The 26,778-nt window shown below is 33.9% G+C and overlaps 3 protein-coding genes and 4 non-coding genes across 7 annotated transcripts in view; 5 read left to right on the top strand and 2 right to left on the bottom strand.

The window, feature by feature from the left end:
* Nucleotides 1-2,212, top strand: part of LOC140060032 (extracellular tyrosine-protein kinase PKDCC-like) — a 32,289-nt gene extending 30,077 nt beyond the window's left edge. Inside the window, exon 8 of the mRNA XM_072106067.1 lies at nucleotides 119-2,212. Coding sequence (XP_071962168.1) covers nucleotides 119-201 — 83 coding nt within the window. The 3' untranslated portion in view covers nucleotides 202-2,212. The remainder of the gene's footprint in view (nucleotides 1-118) is intronic.
* Nucleotides 2,213-3,222: 1,010 nt separating this feature from the next.
* Trnae-uuc (transfer RNA glutamic acid (anticodon UUC)) lies at nucleotides 3,223-3,294 on the top strand. Its single transcript has one exon. It is a non-coding gene; the product is annotated as a tRNA-Glu (tRNA).
* Nucleotides 3,295-3,562: 268 nt separating this feature from the next.
* On the top strand, nucleotides 3,563-3,634 carry Trnae-uuc (transfer RNA glutamic acid (anticodon UUC)). The gene has a single exon. It is a non-coding gene; the product is annotated as a tRNA-Glu (tRNA).
* Nucleotides 3,635-3,934: 300 nt separating this feature from the next.
* Nucleotides 3,935-4,006, top strand: Trnae-uuc (transfer RNA glutamic acid (anticodon UUC)). The gene has a single exon. It is a non-coding gene; the product is annotated as a tRNA-Glu (tRNA).
* Nucleotides 4,007-4,714: 708 nt separating this feature from the next.
* LOC140060799 (uncharacterized) lies at nucleotides 4,715-15,981 on the bottom strand. The gene is made up of 6 exons (XM_072107149.1): nucleotides 15,941-15,981; nucleotides 11,341-11,635; nucleotides 10,809-11,034; nucleotides 8,046-8,222; nucleotides 7,376-7,519; nucleotides 4,715-6,917 (listed from the first exon to the last, which is right to left on the bottom strand). The coding sequence occupies exons 3-6, from the start codon at nucleotides 10,906-10,908 to the stop codon at nucleotides 6,610-6,612; spliced, it is 729 nt and encodes a 242-aa protein (XP_071963250.1). The 5' UTR covers nucleotides 10,909-11,034; nucleotides 11,341-11,635; nucleotides 15,941-15,981; the 3' UTR covers nucleotides 4,715-6,609.
* Nucleotides 15,982-16,596: 615 nt separating this feature from the next.
* On the bottom strand, nucleotides 16,597-16,668 carry Trnae-uuc (transfer RNA glutamic acid (anticodon UUC)). Its single transcript has one exon. It is a non-coding gene; the product is annotated as a tRNA-Glu (tRNA).
* Nucleotides 16,669-17,645: 977 nt separating this feature from the next.
* On the top strand, nucleotides 17,646-24,980 carry LOC140060030 (dynein regulatory complex subunit 7-like). The gene is made up of 14 exons (XM_072106065.1): nucleotides 17,646-17,992; nucleotides 18,214-18,502; nucleotides 18,677-18,871; nucleotides 19,138-19,296; nucleotides 19,806-20,024; nucleotides 20,593-20,709; nucleotides 20,957-21,161; nucleotides 21,348-21,476; nucleotides 21,718-21,950; nucleotides 22,176-22,502; nucleotides 22,624-22,734; nucleotides 23,025-23,219; nucleotides 23,847-23,986; nucleotides 24,266-24,980. The coding sequence occupies exons 1-14, from the start codon at nucleotides 17,817-17,819 to the stop codon at nucleotides 24,345-24,347; spliced, it is 2,577 nt and encodes an 858-aa protein (XP_071962166.1). The 5' UTR covers nucleotides 17,646-17,816; the 3' UTR covers nucleotides 24,348-24,980.
* The last annotated feature ends 1,798 nt before the right edge of the window (nucleotides 24,981-26,778 follow it).

The following is a 26,778-nucleotide window of genomic DNA, read 5'->3' as shown; positions in this document are numbered from 1 at the left end:
TGATAATACATTGTACCGTACTTTCTATCTAATTTAACTATGTAGATAGCTGGGGATAATAGAGAAATATAAACACAGCAAAGCAATTATTGATTTAATCAAACTTCTCTCATTTTAGGTCGTCGTATAGCGTTCTTCAAAAACAACACGACCAAACCCGTTTATAAACCAAACAGTACGTTATACATGTGTGTGAGCTGAACATATGACGCGTTACGTTATACATACGTGTGAGCTGAACATATGACGCGTTTTGGAAACGACAACGTAATGGCAATAAACGCGTTCCAAGATTGTTAATTTTGTTGAAAGCTTGAAGCTCCTGCTGACGTAACATCCTGTTGAGAGAGAGGCAAAGATGAACTACCGTCTGTTTTTTCCCGCGCTGAAAGTGAACTTCACGCAAGCAAACTCCAAGACGGCCATGGCTGTATCACGTGTCAATTGGCAACTTGTCTCATTACTGCACTTTAAAATTGTATGCATTTCACAAAGATGGATTTTGATTGGTTGATAGTTAATCCATGTGCCTACATTCTATTACGACAAGTTTAGATTGTTTGTGAGACAGTAGGTGGCGCTCTGTCAATACAACTTGACATCGGAAAGAAAAAAAAATTATTATTTAAGAAAAAACTATTTTATTCACACAAACTCTTTTAATATTAATAAATATCTATGTACTTCTTCTCAGACGAAGTGAACAAATAAATATTTTCAGAGGACGCACAATATCGGAGTAACCGATAGAAACTAAAGGGAAAAAAATCAGTCTAGCAAGCAAATTAATATTTATTGTATTTTACGAAAGAGAATTTTATTATAATATATTTATACATGAGTGGATACAATATCGTATATCCATTTGCATACTACTTTCATAAATAATTAGGGAAATATAAAATAATACTAAAACTATAGTTAAATGATGACGATAACAGAACACTCTATGGTTCTGAACACCGTATTCATTGTAACTATATTAGTACCAATCAACTATGTTGCAACCGCATAAACAATACCAAATATTTAACTAGATTTGAACTCGTCACTACGGACGAGTTAGGTTATCCGCAGCGCAAAAGCCACGTGCACGTCATACGTTAGAATATTGCGCGCAGAAAAACGATTATGCCATTGAAAAAAATGTTAGTGTGCCCTCTATTTTGAGTCACGTCTAAGTATATACGGTATACACTATATACTGTATACCTACTACATACAGTGAAGAATATGTGAAAATAAGTGGCCCAAGTTATTGACGTTTTTGGACATGATGACGTCATCACAATTTTAAAAACGGTATATCATGCGAAAGATAATTGATTGGCATAGACAATATAAAAAAATGGGGGAAATGGAATTCGGATAAGTGGAGATGCGCTCTATTAAATGTGATTAGCTATGATGAAAGAGACAAAAATCCTATATTTTATATTTGAGTGGCCATACGATGACGTCACTATGTCCTGTTAGCCATATCGATTCATGATTCGATATCTACAACTCATCAACTTCCAGAATGTGTAATTTAAAAAAAGTTCACCTCGTAGTTTACAATCTATAATTGTTTTAAAAAAGGCATAATTTTGACAAATTTTTGAACTTTTTCTTCAAAAACGCGCGCAAATTGTTCAATTCTGCGTGCTCGTATGACGTGATTTTAAATCAAAATTGATTGAAAATTGGTAAATTTACTAGAAAAGGCTGAAAAAACAAAAATCAAGCAAAAAAAAGATGTTTTTGCGCTACGTGCGCACGCGCGCGTAAAAAAACTGCGCACTCGTGGGAATTTTTGAAATGCTCAAAATGACCTGAAACGCGTAGAAAGTTGATTAGAAATTGATTTTACGCATTTTGAAATTTTAAACGCGCATGCGCGCGTAATTTTCTGTGAAACATGCCATTTTTAATCCATAAAAAGTTTGCGCTTATTATGACTTAAATTTTCACTAAGTTTCAAAACAAAATGACTTATAGTTTTTAATCTATGATCAATCATTGAAATTCATAAAATCGCACTTAACTTACGCTGCGCGACTCTAAAGTCAAAAAACGAAACGTCCTGCACATCTACCGCTACAGGTCAATATTATGACAAAGTTACACAATCTTATGTTGGCCAGAATTAGAGATATGCGACCAACAAAATTCGTGGAAAGAAAGAAGAAAATAGAAAAAAAAAGAGAAAAAAAATAAAAAAAAAAAGATCCTGACAATAACAAGGGGTTATCCGCCAAGAGCGGATAACCAATAATAAAAATGTTTTATTCCATATTTAAAACTAACCGTGTTAAAACACGATAGGATACAGTTTGTATTTTGTAATAATCATACGAGATGTGTAATTTTTGGATAACAAAGTAAAACTTTATCTTTCAAGAATTGAATAAATGAAATATTTTGATATTAAGTGTTGATATTTGTATTTATATTTTCCATTTGAAATGGTGACATGGCGCGGAGACGGTGACTAAAAAGTTATCTTTTAAAGGTGTATTGTCTGAAAAAATAATTATTACAAACATTTTGTTGAATAAGCCATTATAATGTCACATAATAGTTATCCACTTAGACAAATAATTTGATTGATAAACAAATTATTTATCTGAAAAAACTGTAAATTTAGCAAAAAATAGCCAAATTGGCTGCCAGCCAACAGGTTTTTGGTTGAATTTAATTTATTATTTAAATTATTTTTTTTAATCATACTCATCCAACAGCGAGTAACTCGCCAATTACAGGATGGATAAACAATTTAAAAATTTATCGTGCTTATAAACTAAGTCTCATTTGAGGCTTAGGGAGTGGAGTTGAAAGAGATGAGTTACAACCCTGCACTTGGTCAGGATTGAACCCGGGACCTTGGGATTGGAAGGCAAGCACGTTAACCACCAAGCTACAGCTCCACTACGTGCTTCACTACGTGCTCCATTTCTACGGAAGTTATTAATTTTATTAAAACTACAAAATGACATACTTTGATTTAATTGTTTTTGGGGAACAATACATCTTTAATAGAAGATAAGTTGATTAATGAATACCCAGTATTTAGTCCTGTGTTGGGTTTGTGTTGAATGAACCTCACCGGCTGCGCCATTGTATTATATAAGTGAACAATGAGGTTAAAACAAATCAATAATTACAGCAGGCTGTTACGCAATTCAATGCAATTTTGGCTAGTTAGATAAGATTGAATATATGTGGTTTGTTATCATCCAATCCCGTGTGGTCTAGTGGTTAGGATTCGTGGTTTTCACCCACGCGGCCCGGGTTCGATTCCCGGCACGGGAAGGTTTCCTTTTTTACAGAGCATTTTACAGTATATTGTGCAAAAAGAAAAACTCCATTAAAGTACAATCAAATATCACTATATTTACATTACTATTACATTTCTTTATGATCCATTACGTATTTAATTCTATCGTTTCGGTTGTACTTTTCATAATAAAAAAGAAAATCCCCCTTAATTGAAAAAACACTAAATTAAAAATAATTATCTGCAGTACGAGACTTATATAACTTCCCTCATGCAAGTGACTAACGCAATGATTGGAAGTACTCCCGTGTGGTCTAGTGGTTAGGATTCGTGGTTTTCACCCACGCGGCCCGGGTTCGATTCCCGGCACGGGAAGCTCACATTTTTGTATTTACTTATAAAGGAAAAGCATTTCATTTTTTAAATTCAATCAAATAATTCACTAAACACAAAATAATAATAATTACAAATAAAAAAAAACAAATAAATAATAATATTTATAATAGATAGAATGGAAAAAGTCGAACACAATTGGCTGGTAGGCCTACATGGCTTTAAAAAACAAACAATACCCATGTTTATACCGTGGAAAATTTTAAAAAAATCTCAAATACAATTAAAATACGATTATATTTTATGTACTATTTTACAGGAAATTCTTTTGTCACTTGTATCTCCCGTGTGGTCTAGTGGTTAGGGTTCGTGGTTTTCACCCACGCGGCCCGGGTTCGATTCCCGGCACGGGAAGCTTGTGTTTTCTTTTTCCTTTTCGACTTATGAATACAGTAGTCTAATGCATGCATCAGTAGACCTGTTGTTGTATGTAATTGTAACGTTTAAACCTCAGTAACAGCTGCCGATTTTGAATAAGAAGCACACAGTGGGGTAGAGGTATAACTCACCTGCAGTGATGCTGAAGGTATGGGGTCCGGGTACACTACAAGGCTATGTTACTAGGCCTACTATTTGCTATTGGTTTGGTTTTGGTGACGTTACAGATGGCAGTGACAAAATGGCATTTTCCATGTGTTTCAGGTAAGGTGTTGTCTTTTGTTTTTTTGAAACAACACCGTAATGCTGAAGTACGAACAGGTGAAGCTCATTTATTTAAGTCGCTCGGGCATGCGCATTACATTATGTATTAGTAAGGATGGTGGAGTAATTTTGGTGAGATTTGACACAATCTTTAAGACAGCTGGGCCTATAAATACTAATATAATAATAGGCATCTAACTTACCAAGGTGTTATATACATTCCCGTGTGGTCAGGTAGTTACGATTCGTACTACTTGTGGCACCGTGTTTTACTCACTTCCTTTATAATACTTTATGTTATTCATGAAACGTAATAAGGATTCTATTTACTTTAAAACTACTAGCATTAAGTTTCTTTTCAATTTAACTATATTGTTTTCATGTAATACTAATCACAAATAAAAAGCATCACAATTCATGATCGATTTTTTATTTATTAATGAAACCTTTGAAAAATAAAGGTATAGTTATACTACAAAATATGTTTATTTTTTTACAATTGCAATTAATATCTTTCCTATTTAGAAAATGTTAGTTCAACAATTTCTGCATTCAACAGCGATTGACAATTCAACTCAACAAGGTTATGCTTCTGGGCATGCGCAGTGACTTTTCAACAACTGTGTAGTATCGATGACTTAAGCTCTGTCTACACTATCAAACTAGTTTGAAAAAAAAGTAGTATATGCCCAAATATGGTAGTGATATATCCAAATATGGTAGTCATTTCTATAGCAAATTCAGTCAACTGTGTTTAGCATTCAATGTTTTATACATTTTTCTTGAGTGTTTTCATGGAGGTTAAATTACTTCTTTGTACAAATGCCATGTAGTAATGGCAAAAAGGAACATACCAAACAATAAATATAATAATTACGCAAACAAATTAGATATTTTGCAAACACTAAGTACGTATTATTTACAAAAATCATGTTCATCAAATAATAATTTCAAGAAAACTTCCGTGTTGTTGTTGCAATCAAGTAATTCAAATATATGAATAAAAGTAGGCCTAACTTACTAAATAACGGTTACGTGGGCAGTATTAATCAGGCGACCAAACCCTATTCCTGATAGCTATTATAGGATTTTCCAAATAGATAATTAAAGGCTAGAAAATCTAGTTCCAGAAATATAGACACTTGCGCGTTCTGGAAACATTCAGGTCATACAGTAATATTTCAGCAAAGTAGCTAGCTACCAGTACGTATACTCGCACAGCAAGCTGTAGCATGAAACATTGTATTATTGAATAAATTTGACTGGTTCCGAATAAAATCTTTAAATTTGTTTAAAAATAATAATTTCTGTTGACATTAGATTGTTTCGTTTACTACACTTCACTTTTCTTGAATTCGTTGGCAGTGTACATTAGGTGTACACCATTACCTAAACATTCCTTGTCAAAGATAACTGAAAAGGTCATATTATACATGGTTGCAGTCGCGTGCTCAAATTTGAGTTAGTGTTTACCGACCGACCAACCAACCGACCGACATAGTGAGATGATGACTAACCCACTATTACAAACCATGAATTATCAGTTTTCCTCCTTAGACTTTGTAACATCAACAACCAGGAACCTGCGTTTATAAAAACAAATAATATGACCGCTTTCACTCTCTGTTTGATAATGTTCGTGGGCACTCAGTCTGATAGGTTTTATTAACATTTAATAATCAATTTAGAGGCCCAGCTATTTATTTGGGTATTGCTCGTAACTTGATTGCTAGTAACAATTAGGCCTAATATTAAGAAGTTCTCAAAAAGGTTTGTATTAAAAATAGCAATATGTGCTTTTCCTTCCGTTTTTTTTCTTCTAATTTATGGAACATATTTTCTTATGTCCGTCAACTACACTAAAGATCGCTACCAATTGAACATATTGAGATGTGACTATGTATTGCACGGCTACGTAGCGTCTATTGCATTCGCAACGAATAGTACAAACGATTTGATCACGGAGACCAATCACCAAAAACAGTTCGAATGATCCATCGCTTAAGTGGTTAAATCACTTACGCTGCGCTTTAAACGTCCCTGCGTTGCGTCTCTAGTGCGAACCAAACTTTACCTTAAATTACTCTTAATAGCTAAACGCTTACTTAAGTTATTATATGGTTATTTCCTGGTTGCTTTTATTTTGCATATAATTATTCGTAATCGAAAATGTATTATTTTAGCTGATGTAAGTTTCGAATGTTTCCTGTTTTCGGTTTGTTGAAGAGCCTTAATCAGTATAACAACATTTAATGCATTTCGCATCTACGAACAAAACGCGTTTACTGAGAAAATTTAAACGCATTAGAGAGAATTCAAACGCGTTCGTCAAGAAAATTCAAACGTGCGTGGTGTTGTTTCAGGTCTTCGTACACCTTCGTCAGATTGGCGATGTTCGTAATCAGGTTTTTATCAGCGGATGATTTGTACCCAAGCGCGCCAGATTTGTCCATACTCGGTAGTAATTCTACCATATCACGTGATAACACGCTATGTAAAAGTTTAAACGCAATGTGAACACACTCTCCGGTCTTTGCAACAGCACCTGTGACGATCCATGGTCGCTTTGCAGACACTACACTCACCTCTAACTTGTACAGAATCTCAGAGGCAGACATTGAATCTGTGGAAGTAGAAGTGAAACAAATAATCAGTAATATCATTAATAAATAAATGTTTGGCTTAAGTTGAAATTTATGTCTAGATAAATAAATATTTCAATTAAATATTCTAAATTAAGAAAACTAACAATCTCCTCTCTAAAGCTTGGTTCCCATACAGAAGGACGTAAGCCCACTGTAATTAATTTGACCAATCACGATGCGATGAATCATCCAAACTATCGCTTGTGATTGGTCACAAGTTTGGTAACCAAGTTTTGGAGCAGACGATACTATGTCTCATCACTTATTCAATGTTGAGCCGTTCGTTCTAATGCCATGTTTGTTGTTCTCACAAGGAATTGAATCTTTAAAATTAACTTGTCCTATGTTATGGTATGTTACTGTATAGGACTACAAGTAGGTATGCTTAAGATGTTAAAGAGCACACAGCTTTAAGACTACCAACATCAGTGGTTACCTTCGTCATCTTGTTTGTTGGCAATGACAACAACTGGAAGATCTCTTTGAGACTCAAAGTACTGGTGCTGGAGAACACCGTCTAAAGTATCTTTCGCTTCATTCACTCTATTATAATCACTGCTGTCAACCACAAAGACTAATGCTACAAAAAAAATATATATATATATTGTTTACGTTGGAAGTCATTCTTGTGGGCTCACAAACAAACGAATTCCTGCAGCCAAATGACGTGGCTGTTGAATTTTATGTACGTACATATGATTTTTTTAATGAAATAAACGTGCATAATATTAAAAAGATTAAATTTAAGAACAAGAAGAGGGCATGAAGAGTTCGATGTCTTCGATAAGTTGTTTACAGCACAGTTCATGGTCGTATTGAAATATTGCCGGTAGTGTAAGTTTTATTAAATTGTAAAAACAAACCGTCAACAAGTAGGCGAGGCCTAGTAAACTTAATCGTTCTATGCATAGATGAAACACAATCTTGATTCAACAATGCTTTATTCCACCATGAGCAAATTATACATTCGTTGGAATGGCGGTGCATACAAGGATTCATGACAAGGATTCATCGGCCTACATTACATTAGTGTCCCATAGTAGCCCACAGTACTAATTTCTAATACTAATACTAGAACCATTTCCAATCATCGTTTCATAAATTACCTTCTGAATTTGAGAAATAAAAGTCCCAAGAAGATCGCAATTCTTTCTCTCCTCCAACTTCCCAAACATTCAGTTTCGAGAGATCATCAAACTCCATGTCTGCCACAGTGAATCCTCGGGTTGGTCCAGATACCTTCTCTATATCTCTGTCTAGTTTTGCATTTATTGAAGTTTTTCCTAAAAATGGAAAAGATTTTGATTATTGATGTAGCGCGTACGGTAACAATTAGAAAGAAAATCCGCCTTTGAGGACACTACAAATTATTCTTCATGTATTTGGTGTGATTGATCTCTGTCTACGCCATCAAACTAGTTTGACAAAAAAAAGTGTGATCAAATTTGTTGTAACATAAAGTTAGATGTGTAGACAGAGCTTTAGAAATTGTTGAAGGCAACTTGCTACATTCATGTTAGGCTAAACAGATTGTCTAGTGATAGCTGAATTTCATTTTTGGCAACGTCATTATCATCTCGAACACTAACCTGATCTAAATAATTTATTCATAACAATTGTGGCTTTTAACAGCAAGATTATGTTATATAGCTTCTTATCAAATAAAACATTCATGCTTTAACGAATGTTTTGTTCGTTATACGTTTAGTGTAATCGATGATGGAAGAAAAATATTTTCAGGAAGAAAATAGATTATTCCATTGACACTTCTGGTTCAAAATTTACCGGTAGGTAATATGTTTGGTTTCCGTTGCTGGTATTATATCCTACCGCTTGATATAAAGATCTCTTTTTTCTGCCATCTATGTTTGTATTTCAATAATTATATTTTTTATACAACATTTCCGTTTTGCAATCATTTCCTCTTATTAAATAGTGTATGACCTTGCTTGTGGTTTTCTATAATATACTTCTAGGTGTGGTGTAGACCTACAACCTTTAGTCAATTTCTATAGGATTGATGGATTTGATATATTTTTTCATTTAAGTATAAGTATATATTTTTGTATAATTCAACCCTAAAGTTGCAATAAAAGTATTTTATCAGTTTATCAGTTTATAGGCCTATTAAAGTTTACCATTTACTCAATATACACGTTCGTATATCATGTGTAGGCCTACACTAATGGTGTTCCGGTTACGTTACGTCATAGTTTGACGCAACGCAAAAACGTAAATGAAACTCTAGGGTGTTGGCCAATGACAAGCCATAGTGCGAATAATCCACCGCGTCTTATTGGTCAAATCAGGGAGTTATAACAACTCCCTGGTCAAATCACTTACGTTGCGTTACGTCCTTGTATTACGTCTCATAGTGAGAACCAAGCGTAATAACGGGAACGTAGGACTTTATTTGGAGACAACGGTGTCTCTTGGTATATGTGGTGAACTTCTTCTAATCCATTATTACCGTATTATAACCCTTTATATATATATTGGTGTATTTATCCCAGACTTTATAAATATGCCATAATTTAAAAAAACATTAACTGAATATAGGAGATGGTGGGCGGATCCAATTGAAGCTGCATGATGATATGATAATATGAGATTATATAGTTAACTACTTTTTGATATTTATTTTGACAGACTTTTAATATTATATGTTAGCGCTCCCTTTAGATCCGCCAATGAGTTCTAGTTCAATTAATCCCGCGTTACGAAAACTATAATAGCATATTATAACGTCGTGTCGTTTAATATAAATTGAAAATCATATTATGTAGGCCTATTGTATTGCAAAAGATTTTAAACGTACACATGTTTTCACATGTTATGATGAGCCATGTATGTCTGTTTATACAAAAAACGGTATAATCATTATTTCGATAACTCATCTTTCGGCGGACGTGTCTCTTCGGGATTTTTTGCCCAAATACTTCCTGATGTTAATGCAGTGCATTGTCTGCTGCCTGTCGATTATTAAACATCGTAAACTTAGACCGGTTGTAGAACACGATAACAGATTAGTTTCTTTGCTTAATAAATATTATTTGTGAAATGTAATCATTCTCATAAATCTATAAAAATTTAAGAGTTATGACAATAATTTATAGAGTACACATATTATATTTGCATAAACATGTTTACGATAAGAAAAGGACGTATTTTGGAAGTGAGTTTACGGTGTACAAATTTTAAGTTACTGAATTCTTAATACTATTAATCGGCATATTTGTCCTAACTCGTTTGGTAGAAGATTAGATAATAATTTGATGAAAGAGTTAACTTGTGCCAAATAAGAATAGGAATTCATAATCAGTTTTCATTTACAAATATTTATTAATTACCGGATGTATAAATCAAGTTAAATTTAACAATAATGCAAGCCTATCAAATGTAAGCGTCTTGAGATAAGACCTTAACACAAACGAGTGAGAGGCGCACAATTAATTTTTACCATTTACCATTGATGTCAGAATTTCACAATGAAATATTTCCTTTAAATGTCCTCTAAATATTAGTTTAGGTCGAGTAAGTTCGTAATTAATTTTACAATTAATAATAATACATAGACTAAAATGTATAACACGTGTTTACGAAGATTTCTTCAACCACCGTAAATAGAAGACTATTCGGGTTCATTGGATACTAAGCAATAATCAAGACCGGGCGGTCCAACCGATTATGGTTATAACTTTAATTATAAATCAAAATAATCCAGTTTGTCAAACAAAATGTATCGTCTATTTTTGAGTAATTAGTGTTTTATTCTAAGCTATGTTTCCAAGGCACGCTCAAAGAACACCTTTTTATAGCCGACTAGGACTTGTAGTTTTAGGCATGGAATAAAAAGTAGGCCTACAAACCTGAGCCATCTAAGCCAAGCATTATAACCCTCCAATACCGTGCTTTAGAGTTTCTTGCCAATAGCCAGTCTTCGATCTTCTTTGACATGGGACAACCCATGGTTCCTTTTTGGCGTTGCCCCTTCTGCCTTCTTTACTTGATCACAAATATTTTCCGAGATCTTTTTATGACAAACTTTAAACAGACGTCACAAAATGCGTGTTATTTCCCATAGTCATTCTGAAACTAAAATATATCATTATTTTAGCATATAAAAACGGCCGTTACCACATCTCAATAACTCGTCTGTATAACCACTGGTTCAATGCGTTAAATATTAAGACAAAATTACCACACATAATTCAATTCATCTTACACAATAGCTTAGAATAACCAACACTTCAAACCCCGTACCACCAGTCACAATAGGCCTACATTTTTAGAACAATTCTTAACACTCGGAGAAAATAGATGCATCAAGATTATTAATTATCTAGCCTACTGTATGCTCGACGTACAATTAATTTGTGTAGGCCTAAACCTGTTAATTACCTTATAGTTCGACGACATTAATGCTCCCTGGTTCCATGTAGTGTGACCTAAACTGGATTTGGCGCGTGTATTATGTTATTGACGATATGTAGCTCGTGGTCCTAACAAGAACGTGTCCGGCTAGTTATTGAGATAGATTAATCATAAACGACGAGCATACTATCTATTCGCACCTTGTTTCCGTGTTGGTAGGAAGTGTTTTTCTCGTTAACGAGTTTACAAGATGTGTTTAACACCGCCCAGGTCTCGTACGATGACGTCATCACCGGTATAAACTTTTCATTTGAAGGTAAGTCTGTGAATCAAAAGATGCTGAGTCAATGTATTTGTAATGACACAACACGATAATAAATGTTTAATTATTCTATGCAACTAAATGTCTTTAACAGACGGTGGATAGCAGAGTTCAAAACAATCACAAGCACTCATGATCAACCCCTCTAGGCTATTTCTGTGTAAAGAATACGTGACTAATTTTTAATATCTTTTTTTGTTGGTTGGTTTGTTGGTTATTCATGTTTAGTTAAGCTTGGTTCCCACTAGAACGTAACGCAAGGACGTAAACGCAACGCAAGCGTTTTAACCAATGACAACAACACCACAACGTATTGACGCAACATTATTGCTGCAAACATCGTATTTGATTACACGCAGGCGGGGGCAAACACATTTATTGTAAGGGCATTTTACGTTGCGTAGGTTGCGTTACGTTGCGTCGCTAGTGGGTAAAGCGTGGTTCCCACTAGCAACGCAACGCAAGGACGTAACGCAACGTAAGTGAATTGACCAATCACAAGCGATGGCTTATTCGCTTGTGATTGCTAACTGTCTATAACTTCGCTTGTCATTGGTTAAAACGCTTGCGTTACGTTTACGTCCTTGCGTTACGTTCTAGTGGGAACCAAGCTTAAACCAAGCTTAAAACAATCTTGTACAGACATTCTTACACAAACAGCATATTTTATTGGAAAGATAATCATAATATCTATCCAATAAAATATGAATTTTGTGTATTAATATCTGCTAGATAGCTTTTATTAAACCAAAAAGATGGACTTTTAGCTCAATTTCACAAAAAAAAAAACCTTTTACGGCCAATAGTTTTTAAGACTGTAGGAATGTGTACTACCTGTACAGGTCAAAGGTCAATAAGAATATTTTGGGTCATTTTCTCGAAAAAGTTCTTATTAGACTGAATAGAAATATATATCTTCAGATTAATTTGAGCCCTATTTAAAGTTTGTCCAACTGTTAGTTACGGAGTTATATGATATGTAGGTCAAAGGTCAAAATTGCCAAAAATCATGCTTCCGGCCATTTTTGGACAAACTTTTCCATTAGAACGAATATTAATATGCATCTCCCAAATAATTTGACACTAAAATTATTTCATTTAAAATAAGCTTTGCAAAGATATGACCATTTTGTTTTCAATGGGTCAAAACATTCAAATTGAGGTCAGAGGTCAAAGATGAATTTTAGAAATTTGACAACATGGGTTTTTATAACCAGCATGATTCAAATATTCATAAAACACAATGTTTACACTTTCCCCATGATCTGCTCACGAAAATACATAGGGATCTGGACTATTCTCCTAATGCGAAAATTTTGATAAGTTTAGTACTGTAGTCATTCTTCAGTAAGTGTCTAAAATCGTGTCCCGATACTTTGGTGAGATAGAGACTGAAAATTCATCATTCAAAAATAAAAATTCTTGACTTATATCATAATCATCATTATTGTAAATATAATTAATTACATAAACCAAAGATAATAACATTGATATTGTTAATTTTTATAAAAATGTTTCAGGCAACTTAACCCCCTAAAACCTCATGTCCCGATCGTACATCTTCAATTTTATGATCGCTGTATATATTTCATAACAGGACTTTGTTATTGAAAATATTGTAAAAAGTTAGTTAATCATGATATCATGCGATTTTATTCTTCAAAATACATCTGTACATACATTAAATCTCAAACTTTTAAGTTTTTGTTTGGAAAAAGCTTGTCCCGCAGTTTTGTGTCATATCCGTCACATAATTTAAATGTGCCGTCTACAGTTTAATAAACGACGGGGAAAAAATTGATTGTGCGTTGTAAACATACGAAGATATTGAAATAAAACTAGCCGCACATCATTTTCAATAAAAGAGGAAAAAAGCTAATAAAACGAGGTTTTAGAAAAATTACAGTTGCGTACCTTTATTCAATGTCATATCCGAACGGTATAGAACTCATTAAATAATTATAATTTCTGATTTTTTTTTCTATTGGAAGTACAATTTATTCACGGTATCTAGAAGTATGTACTCCGTCTCCGCTGTCAGACATGCCTACGGGGTGATCCTGGGCTGTTCTAAGCTAAATACATCATCTCCGTCACGGTCAGCTCCGTCACATTTCCCAATGTTTCGTTGTGACGGAGATGACGGCCAGTGACGGATATGACTTTTTGTTATTGCCAGGGCCTTTTTTTGTTGTACATTTTGTTTTGTTTATCTTTATTATGTTATTACATTGTAAATATATGTGACTCTGGTCAATAAACATATTCAAATCATATCTTAAAGTCATTTCCGTCATGGTTTCATCTCCGTCACATGGATATTTTATCCTTTAAAATCCTCAAATATTTCAGTAATGAACGCAATTATGTGGTATAATTGAAATATAAACCATATTCTTCTAAAATGTCAACAGAATTTTGTAAAACATCACTGACAGTCATCCTATTTTCTGAAATTCATTATTTTTTGGAATAGTAAATGGTTTTGAACGTATAACATCATACTAATAAATGTTAAAACAATCATTTTTTGATTAATCGAGAACAAAAATACTGTATAGTATCAAAGAATTAATAATGGAAATAATTTTATAATTCCTAAACCGTTATTTTTTCTATTTGTGTATATTCCATAAATGTGACGGATATGACCAACATGGTACCATGTATTTAATGCGAATAAAATACGAAATATATAATAATAAAGATCGCGCCAAACATACGCTTGCCATGTAATACATGTTCATTTATCTGCTGAATAAACTTTAAAATTTAAAAAAATTCAAGTTTTAAAAACGATTTTTTTATAAACCTGAAATTAGACACTTACTGAAGAATCACCCATGTATTTTTCTAAAGCTTGGTTCCCACTAGCGACGCAACGCAGCGACGTATTGATGCAAAGTGCTGTATTGCGTAATCACAAGTGGAAACCGACGACGCAATAGTGCTGCAAATATCGCAGGTTTGATTTCACGCAGGCGGGGGCAAACACAATTATTAGAAGGGCATTTGCTTACGTTGCGTAGATTGCGTTTTACGTTGCGTCCCTAGTGGGAACACGCTTAAAGGTTTGACGACTTTATCGACCTATGAGCTAATTTGACCCTCTTCTGTACATCTTGACAACCATGCCCATCCGGATTAAAGCGGAAATATAGTATAATGGCCTAAGTGTACCAAAGTAGTTCCCTTTAATGTAACGTTATTAATCATAGGTTCTATACAAGTTTTTTTTTCAGTTTTTCGCAGTTTCTTTAAAGTGTTGGAAATGACGTGATAGAGGTAAAGATCACGTGTCATGTGTGTACTAATAGGGTTACAGATTGAATTTTTGTTATGATTTTGTTTATTTATTAATATTTTATCATCCTGTAATCAACACAAAAACATGAATATGATAACACCACCAACCCCTGACATAACGCCTGTTTTGTTGAGTTGTATTGATTTACAAAAGCTAGCTGTCTACACTATCAAACTTTATGTGACAAGTGATGTGTCCATATATGGACATGATGATGTCATATCACTACCATATTTGGGCGCATCACAATTTTAAATTAGTGTCAGTAGAAACTTCGTCTATTAATATATGAGATCGAATACATTGTTTTGAAACACTTACATAGTTTTATAGAGTATTACTCTATGACACACGGTACTTGAAACACTGTAGGCCTATGTTATTAGTTAGAATACAGCACATTGCTTGAATCCTCTTCGGTGCATGTTTGTTATATATGGATCTGGATCTTAGATGTTTTTCATGGAAAGTAATATTGCTTTTACAGTACTATTATATATATCTTATTTTCATCATAACACATATAAATAACAAATTGGCAAAGCTGGCCACTCTCATCAGGTAATGTACAAAGCATGAATGATAATATCCTACTTATTATTTTCTTACTTATAGGTTTCAGATCGACCAATCGAAACAACCAATGTAATGATAATAATCTGAGAGCATTACACAATATAAAAAAACTAATAAAAACAATTTCGTGAATTATACAAACATGCTTTTACGAAAGCGAAAATATCGTTACTAAATGGCTACGATACAACAACTATCATTAGAGTTATATTTCCATGAACTTTACATTAAAATTAGAAAAATTAAATAAATACCTTATAGAACAAATTTAAATTAGCACTGGTGTAGGACTGTGATTTATTATCTTATCGCAACTGGCTGTTTAAAACTACAGCGAATAAAAGATGACATTTACAACCGCACCCTGTCACACCCATGTAAGGAGTTAACTCTCTGTCCCATGTAAGTTATATAACACTAACCTGTTTAACAATGACGTCCCAAATAAAATGTCAGTTCTTCTTTCCACGAATGTTCCATAGGAACTGTGGATCACTTAAAAAAGGAAGGCAATAATAAAGTCAAAGGTCACCCTTGTATTGTTAAACGAGCCAATGCCAAATCGAATTACTCAGTAACATTTATGTTTGAAAATATTTTTTTATTGAATAGTTTGTGTGTAACGTTTTTTTACTTGAAAAAAACTAATGCTTCCCGTGAATCGAACCCGGGCCGCGTGGGTGAAAACCACGAATCCTAACCACTAGACCACACGGGAGATGATATTAGTTTTAACATTCAAGTGTAACAAAATTGGAATCGTACTTTAGATAAAAATAATAAATACAAAATTTTAAATGTTAGTTGTATTTGAGGGGGATTTTTGTTTTCGTTTTTTATTTTGCATGATATAAAAAATGTGTTTTATTTGTGAACGAACGATTTAAGTGAATTTAAATAAATGTTTTTAAGTGATCAACCCCTGCCTTATTCTATTGGGGTGGGGTGTTGGTTCTATGTCTAAGTAATCATTTTTTTGGTAAATAATGAAATATTTTGTTTTTATGAATGCGTTCAGTGTATTCTAATTACAGTAGTTTGTTACTTTTTAAGAAAAGTATAATAAAAAAACACAAGCTTCTTGTGCCGGGAATCGAACCCGGGCCGCGTGGGTGAAAACCACGAATCCTAACCACTAGACCACACGGGAGATGCTTAATGTTTTTTGACATCCAATCATTGTATTAGTGACAATACAAGTTACAAAGGTCTCGTATAAGATAACAAGAATGCCATCAAATATGCAAATTTGTAAAATTTTATAAAATATAGTCGTATTTTAGTTGCATTTTAAGAGTTGTTTTGTTTCATTTGGCATGTGTTTTGTTTGTTTTTGTTTTGGTTTTTGTTTTGCCTTGTACCATTTCCAATTGTGTTCGATCTATCTATTATAAATAATATATTTTGTTTTTGTATAAATAATTTGAATGAATTTAATGAAATGTTTTTATTTTGTAGTGAATAACGAATAAATATGATTCTCGTGTGGCGGGAATCGAGCGGCCGCGTGGGTGAAAATTACGAATCCTAAATTTAACAGTTAGGCATACCACCATTTTAAGAAATAAAGTTTTAATTTTCTCTGTTTTTCGTATACAATATCCAATGATAATTATAGTATGTACAATATTTTTATGGGAACAACTGAAAAAACGAAGATATTTTGTTAAAAACATCATTAACTGGTAGCCTATACTAATACACAATATCTGAATAATAATGTATGTATGTAAATCTTTAATAAGATTTTGTTGTCACTTGTATTGTATTGTATTGAAATGAAAGTGAAAAAAGTGGATGCCAACATATAGTTAAAAGATAACAAGACATTAGAAATAGGTGCTTATAATCAATGGTTATAGGCTAATTATTTTATACTCATGATGTTGAGATCTTAGAGCACAAAAAGCTTACATAAGCACAATTCTTTGTATAAGGATGTTTTTCACAAGTTCTATACATTTACCATTGCAAATGATACAAGTAGATAGAAATAGTACGCACTACCAAAATGTTATCCACAGCACTTGCACTATGAAAGGAATGATTATCACAAAACGCGAAACAATAGAATAGGGATTTCCCATCCAGTTAAAAGATTTGTTTGCGCATGCTCAATAAATAGTTGTTTGCGTTGCTAGGCCATGATAAGCAAAGCATTCACCGAGTGCAGAAAACGGACAACAAATTTACAATTGTCTTTTATAGGATTATAGTTTAGAGTAAACATTGTAATAAGTGAATTTGTTTATTTTTGTATTTCGAAGACTCTAAATATTTTTACAACGAGTTATTACCATGGAGGAAGAGCAAGCAGCACAGCTAGGCCTGACCACAACAACAGACGAACCTGACACAATGGAAAATGGAGGCGGAGACGCAGAAGAAATCCCCGCCGAAGCTCTGGCAGGTGTTGAAGAAATGAGAGAAGAGCTTGATAAAATACATATAGATGTCCCTCCAAAAATTGACACGTGAGTTTATGGATATTTTATAGGCTAGACAATACTCATCATATAGACTAGCTAGGCCCTACTACTAGCTAGGCTAGGCCTAGAAATACAATACAATAGAATAGGCTAGCCTAGTTTTAGCCTATCTATATAAATATTATAAAAAAAATGTGATACTAATTTATTAATATTAGATCATTGTCAGAAATTGTTTTCTTTATTTTATTATTTTTTTCATTTAGACCAATCATCAATATGGATAGATTCCCAATAACATACAAAGAAAATATTGCAAAAGAAAGGTTGATTTTACAATATGCCGAGAACTTTCGTCGTCAGTTTGTACATCTTTATCGGGACAGGAAGCCATTGCTCTTAAACCCTTCGAATGAATGCAAAGTTGAGAAGTTCGTGTGTACGACAATCCAACCAACATTACTACCATTTCAAGAACTATATAATTATGATGGCTGTGCCGAATTTGTTGCAGATTACATCACATTTGAACCATTGGACTCGCCGATAGAATTGGTAGGTACAGTACTACAAACAAAACAGAAAAAAACCTACAGTATTATATACAGTGTATATATAAATGTTATTTCATTCCTATTGTGCATTCTCCCCCCCCCCCCCAGCCCCCTCCACCCCACCAGTAATTTAGCAAAGAATAAAACAATGGAAAGATTTCTGTTTCTTTTATAGCCTAGGACTGTACGTTCACCAACCACCATACTTGAGACACAGCAGGGAAATAGCTTTGAAATGAGTACAATACTGTGTTCGTTTCTTCTGGGAGCAGGCTACGATGCATATGTTGTGTGTGGCTATGCTAACCGTGAGACAACACTGTGTGATGAAATCAGAGAAATTTGCCCGCTGCTAAAAAAGAAGGATGAGGTACTGCATATGTGCTTATTTTATAAGCTCTTTACACTATGATTGGCTTTAACAATTACAACACCCATGCACTCGGTAAATTTCAAACGGATTAAAGGTTTTTGAGTATAATTCAACATGCATCCAAATTTGTTTTTGATCATCACAGAATTTGTTTTGAAACACATTTCGGAGATACTATAGCATGTCTGATGTTTGTTGTAAATCAGTAATATTCCTATTCTTCCAGCCATGTTCCTTGTGATTTAAAAAATAATATTTTTCAGGTTAAAGAAGAAGAGAAAAAGAAGGTGTTGAAGAAGTACACCGTTAAACCTCCCAAGGATCTTCAAAGTAAATTTATTCGTAAGCAAGAAATGAGGCGGACGAAAGAAATCGAAAACGAACTTGAAAAGAAACGACTTGAAGAAGAACAAAAACAGGAGGTTAGAATGCGTACAATGTTTTTAATTATTTTATACACATTACTGTATTATATATTATGGTAAACTACTGTATGAAAGTAATATGGTTGAATGGCCGAGTAGTTAAAACAGGACACTTGAGGCCACATCTATTTTATTGCAGGTTCAAGGCATTAATTGACCATAAGAGCTGGTTGTAAAAAAAGGCTTCTTGGACTGAAAACTGGAGGTCCAGTGTTGCCTCAGTGTTCTGTTTATTTATGACCTTAAAAGTTTAATCATTTTGTTATGGAGAAACTACAAGAATTTCTCTATGTCCCAATGGGATGAAAGAGGAATAACTATAATTTGTTTTAACTTAAAGTGTTGTGGGGTTGGAATTGACTAGTGTTTTGCTATTTTCCAGCTCTAATTATCCATTGTATTATATTCATTTACAATATTGTTTTGTTTGTTTTGTATGGATAATAAAAAAAGAAAGAAAGAAAGAATAACGATACCAATTAAATGTTGTTTACCAATATTTGTAGGAACTAGAGAAAGCACCAGCAGATGATTTACATGGTCTTAGAATACACAGTTGGGTGCTGGTGTTGGCAGGAAAACGTGAAGTACCAGAAAACTTCTTTATTGAACCGTTTACTGGCAATTACTACCTCACACATGATGAAAGGTTCCACGGCATTGAATCCTTGTGGAACAACACCAACTACTATGTCAACATGCAAGATTGCTCTAATGGATGCAAGGTAGGAATGAAATCAAATCTTGAAACTGAAAGATTGTATAGGCCTATAATTGATTAAGTGGCGTAATGGCTATGAGCGCTCACTAAACCCAGAGCCCCTGAGGTTATGGCATTGAAATATGTCGGTAAAGGCTAAAAACGCCCAAGGCCTTCAATGTTGGAGGGCCACTTAGGGTTTTTAAACCAGGAGCCCCAGGTCTCTACATTACGCCCACTGATACTTCAAAGAGTTAGTACTCAACCAGCATGTACTGTCTAGTTAAAACCATGTTCACCAGCAAAATGGCACACAAGTCTTGATGTATGTACAGTCTCCGTAGATAAAACAAATACTAATAATCATATAATCAAGGAACTCAAAATTGGCCAGAGATATACTGGAAATTAATTCATTTTTAAAATGGTAGTGAGGAGAAAATCTGAGAATGAGAAAAAGCTGCCGCACCAAGATTTTGAACCTGGAACTTTCTGCTTGATATGCAGATGTCTTAAACTTTTGATCACTTGGAGCTGGTATAGTATGGTTCATATTCAATTGGATTTATTTATAACTTACTTTTTCTTGGTAGGACTTGATTTTTGATCTTGGTGATTGCGTCAGGTGGGAGTACATGTTTCCGGGCAACGAGAAACCAATTTTAGAGATTGCTGATGAGGATGAGCTTGAAGCATTTGACGACGAAGAGGTACGTAGTTCTTTTGACATTTTTCTCCATACTCCTCTGTCAGCATACCGCTTACTTTATTCAAACTCGCACTTAATATATTTAGAAATCCTGCCATGTTTAGACACGTACTTACCATATTTAGACATGTTGCCAAATTTAGACATACAGTACTTACCATATTTAGACATACTTGCCATATTTAGACATACTTGCCATATTTAGACATACAGTACTTAATATTTACAAATTGTTAATATTATTTAAGGATGAAGAGAAAGAGGAAGAAAAGCATCTTGATATGCCGCCCTCGTGGGTCAGCCCTATTAACTTGACGTTGAAGCAGTTCCAGTCAAGATGTCCGAAAGGAAAGAAGACAATTCTTTACAAAAGATCCAAACTTGAGAAGTTTGCCCGCTACTTAATGGATGACGGTCTTATAACGAGACTAAGCATATATCACGACAGAGAAAGTTAGTATTTTAATGTTGACGGTATAATATTAACTAGAGCGTGAACTAGACACGTGTAGGCCATAGAGTTAAGTTTCATTGCTAAACTCTGCTTTCCAACAGTGGCTAAACAATACTAGTTTACTGAAATATCACAAAGAGTGTTTGGAATAAAGTATCTGATAATTATTCATTTAATTTTATTAGTGAAAGAATTAATTCAAGTGAAGGAATGGTACGCACACAGAGCCGATAAACTGGACATGAGGTTCCACAATCACAGATCTGGACAGATTACAGAATACTACAAAGAAGGAAGACAGCAGAACCTCAAAGGTAATAAACTTTCTAATTGTCTGACTTCTCGGAGGTCCAAATTTGAAAAAGTGATATCCAGAGAATTTAGAAAAGCATAGCCAAACAATAGAGGGCGCTATACACATTAAAAAAATATAATATTATAGAGGGCGCTTTTAACATAAATTTAAGTACAGTACGTGGAAAATGTGTTTGCCTGGGGAAATGCATTTTTCAACACCAACAAATCATTTTTATATTTATTTTTCAAATCTTACAGAGCATCTTTACAAGGCAATGACACCAGGTCCAGAAACTGAAAGAACTATGATTTTCTATCACCATTCTCGTGTCGACGGACTTGTAAAGCGGGAAGAAACGGCAATGGCGATGACAGAGTACTTCACCAATAGACAAGATTTTCTTCATTACAGGAATATTCAATTTGGGAAGAGACCAAAGAAGCTAGAACCAGCTAATGCAGCCCCTAGTCACAATCCACGGCCAATATTGGTTGGTACAGTATATGCATTTTATTCTCTCCTCATTTATTTATTTTTTATTATGCCTTCGCTTCAGACTTTTTTATAAAATATATTATATTTGTGTTCTTTTACATAACTATTCAGTCATTTTATAATTGTTAGGTCCTGATCCCCCTCCAATCCATATTTCAAAATCCGAATCCACCACTGAAATACAGAAATTACTAATTTATTATTATAATATTCTGTCTAGAAAATCACCAACAAATTTCACCGAAACCCAAAAAAATCAGCCAATGAAGACATTGCAGAGTTGGTTTTCCAAATCAAAGATGATCGAATACAGCTGATGTTCCACCACCAGAGTAGCAACATTACCGCATCCACGAGGGAGTTTATCAAACCCCCTAACGCAAATGATAAAGGATCTATTCTGTCATTCGCACCTGACCTCACTCAGACATTCCAAGTGAACCCACATCAAAAAAATGCTAAAAATTTAGAGGTGTATACCATGCTGGTTGATATGGTCAGCCTGGAAGATAAGACAGTGTTAGCAGTACGAGAGTCAGAAGAAGAGGTATATATTTTTTTAAACAATTCTCTTAATGATTTATGAAAAGACGTCCTGAACTATTTAAAAAAAAACTGGAATCGTTTTTAATAGATTAGTTTTTTGGTAATACATTTTTTTTTAATAGGTTCGAGAAATTCTTGAAAATCGTCTGAATGAGGAGGCCAGGTCGGATTTGGTTATATCTGTGTATGACACCGAACGAAATGAGAAAGCTAAACAGCACAGGCTTGACCGAGTAAGTAAAAACTATACATTCAATTATTATATGTCATCTGTCAGGGGAGGATCTAGGGTGAGGGGGGAGTGCAGGGTCACATGCTTCCCCCTCCCCCTTTTCACAGCTAAGTATATGCAATTATAAAACTGTTTTATGATTTATATTTTGGATAAACTAATAATATTATATTTTAGTAAAACAAATCATGGATCTGTTCCTGATTATACACCCTTATTTATGCCCCTCAGGGAGGGTTCCCCAGCTCTCTTAATACCAAATTTTAGTTGACATTTTTATTACTTTTGTAGGAAAAATTACTTCTTGAAGAGAAAAAGCGACGAGAGGAGATGGAACTTGACTATCTGGCACCGTTCTTAGCCCAAAAGGGAGACCCAGAACGGCTTAACAAAGACCAAGCAATGGAGCTGAAGTTAGATTGCCTTGCTGACTTGAAACACAGACTGATAGATAAGGCTAATCTTATTCAGGCTAGATTTGAAAAGGTACTCTCACAGTGGTGTAACGCAGCCTAGGCCTGAGGACCCTGGTTTAGAAACCCTAAGTGGCCTTCCAACACTGGAGGCCTCAGGCGTTTTCAGCCTTTTTCATCATATTTTAATGCCTGATTTTTTTCCTCTCAGCAATGGTCAGGGGCCCCCATAAGCTCCTTGGTTTACCCAGTGAGCACTCATAGCCATTACGCCACTGTACTTTCAACTGTCTGCCCAAATTTACCATTTGACAATGCTACCGAGAACTATTTTCTGCCTAAATGGTTGTATAATTCAAATCTCTTCAGCTTCATCCAGTGACTCAAAGTTACTTTTTCTCACTTAACACTCCAGTAAATGTTGTCCATAGATAGATAGGATATTATTTCTATAGTATCAATTCATTGATGGTCTGATTTCACAAAAAATCCCCAGTTTCTTTTACCATGTTGTGTCCTTTTGCAAGATGCTCTGCACCCATTCAATCGTCCATTGGATGGGGCATTAAGTAGTAGGTCTGTCTACATGTGCATAATAAAGTTCTCTATACACTTTTCAAAAACCCAACACATTAATTATCTACATTTATAGACTTTTGTACATTTATCATTAAAAGAATTTTTTTTTATATGTTATTAGGAAACTGCTGAATTACAAAAGAAACAGCAGTGGTACCAACAGAACCAGGTAAACATGTTAAAGGAAGACGAAGAGGAATATCTTGAATACTGCAGCGAGGCCATGTTTAGGATACATATACTGGAGCTAAGGCTAAACAGGTAAATACATATATTTTAAGATATAGTTTATACACATATAGTTCAATAATATACAAATAATGAATATTTATGAGTGTAATGGTATAAATAATGGCATGAGGTGAATGATAAAAGGTCATATTTCAACGAGGTGAAGCCGAGTTGACATATAAACTTTCATCATTCACCAAATGTTGTTTACTATTGTGACCCAAGTGCACGCCATGTGACCCAGAATCTTCCAATCAAATTTATGTAGGTGTTATACAATATAGTTATATATAATCTTATTTTATTCAGACATAAAGAATTGGCTCCGATTAAATATAACTCATTGGTTCAAAGATTACAAACAGATGCTCGTCTTGCGGAATTCTTCTGAAGCATGTAACCAATTGCTGTGATGCTGTACACAATCAAACTTTTAGTTTCATATAAAACATAATTGAATATTTAAAGTTTAAAAAAAAATAAATTTATAGTAAATGAAATAACAGTATAAAAGATATGTTTTTTTCTGAAATAAACTCTAACAGTGTTTTTTCTCAAAAATGCCCAAATGTCGACACTTTATTTTTTTACATAACTGGTCACTATATCATAATTTGGCATGCGCAGACGCAAATAATGTGTTCTGCGAATGTTACCTCAATATTATAAATATGTTAAAATGTCGATATTTGACCATTTTTCGAAAAAATCCCTGTGCTATATATAGTACAATTGCAGTGGCAATTTTCGACCCTTTTATTTTTTTACATAAAGGGTACTATAGCACAATAAACATGCGCAGAGTCGAATAATGGGTTCTGCGCATGTTATATTTGCTATAGTAACCAGCTTCATCGAAAAATAAAATGGTCGAAATTTGGCCATTTTTGGAAAAAATCAATGTACAGGGAAATTTTCGAAAAATGACCAATTTTTAAAATACTGTTATTATGCAATAATATTGCTATATATGTTTATAAGCATCTTATAGACGTATAGTAACCATTAATGTCAAAAATTAAAAAGGTCGAAATATGGCCATTTTTGGAAAAAATCCCTGTACTATAATAGTACAGGGATTTTTTCGAAAAATGGCCCAAAATACGCACTTTTTAAAATACTGTTATTATGCAATAATATTGCTATATATGTGCATATATTGCGTTATAAGCATCATATAGACATATAGTAACCATTTATCTCAACAAATAAAAAGGTCGAAATATGGCCATTTTTTTTTCCAAAAATGGCCAAAATACGCACTTATAGACATATATTTATGTCAACAAATAAAAAGGTCGAAATATGAAAAAATTCCTGTACTAAAGTACAGAGATTTTTTCAAATGACAATTTTCGGCCTTTTATTTTTCGATGAAACTGGTTACTATAGCACAATTGACATGCGCAGAATCCATTATTCGACTCTGCGGATGTTTGTTATGCTATAGTAACCATTTATGTCAACAAATAAAAGGGTCGAAAATTTGCCATTTTTCGAAAATTTCCCTGTACTATTAATAGTACAGGGATTTTTTTCAAAAAAATGACCAATTTTCGGCCTTTTTATTTTCCGATGAAACTGGTTCAATTGACATGCGCAGAACCCATTATTCGACTCTGCGCATGTTGATTATGCTATAGTAACCAATTATGTCAAAAGTGGTTACTATAGTACAATTGACATGCGCAGAACGCATTATTCGACTCTGCGCATCTTTATTATGCTATAGTAACCAATTATGTCAAAAGTGGTTACTATAGCACAATTGACAAGCGCAGAAAGCATCATTCGACTCTGCGCATGTTTATTATAGTAACCATTTATGTCAAAAAATAAAAAGGTCGAAAATTGGCAATTTTTTCGAAAATTTCCCTGTACTATAGTACAGGGATTTTTTTCAAAAAATGACCAATTTTCGGCCTTTTTATTTCCCTGTACTACACAGGGATTTTTTCAAAAAATGACAAATTTTCGGCCTTTTTATTTTTCGATGAAACTGGTTACTATAGCACAATTGGCATGCGCAGAACCCATTATTCGACTCTACGCATGTTTATTATGCTATAGTACCGTAACCATTTATGTCAAAAGTGTACTATAGCACAATTGACATGCGTAGAACCCATTATTCGACTCTGCGCATGTTTGTTATGCTATAGTAACCATTTATGTAAACAAATAAAAGGGTCGAAAATTGGCCATTTTTCGAAAATTTCCCTGTACTATTATAGTACAGGGATTGTTTTTTTTAAATCACCAATTTTCGGCCTTTTTATTTTTCGATGAAACTGGTTACTATAGCACAATTGGCATGCGCAGCACCCATTATTCGACTCTGCGCATGTTTATTATGCTATAGTAACCATTTATGTCAAAACTGGTTACTATAGCAGAATTGACATGGCCAGAACGCATTATTCGACTCTGCACATGTTTATTATGCTATAGTAACCATTTATGTCAAAAGTGGTTACTATAGCACAATTGACATGCGCAGAACGCATTATTCGACTCTGCGCATGTTTATTATGCTATAGTAACCATTTATGTCAAAAGTGGTTACTATAGTACAATTGACATGCGCAGAACGCATTATTCGACTCTGCGCATCTTTATCATGCTATAGTAACCAATTATGTCAAAAGTGGTTACTATAGCACAATTGACAAGAGCAGAAAGCATCATTCGACTCTGCGCATGTTTATTATAGTAACCATTTATGTCAAAAAATAAAAAGGTCGAAAATTGGCAATTTTTTTCGAAAATTTCCCTGTACTATAGTACAGGGATTTTTTTCAAAAAATGACCAATTTTCGGCC

The sequence above is a fragment of the Antedon mediterranea genome, chromosome 10 (genome assembly GCF_964355755.1).
Source record: "Antedon mediterranea chromosome 10, ecAntMedi1.1, whole genome shotgun sequence".
Lineage (NCBI taxonomy): Eukaryota > Metazoa > Echinodermata > Crinoidea > Comatulida > Antedonidae > Antedon > Antedon mediterranea.
The sequence above is the reverse complement of the archived record's forward strand: the minus strand, read 5'-3'. Positions and strand labels throughout refer to the sequence as shown.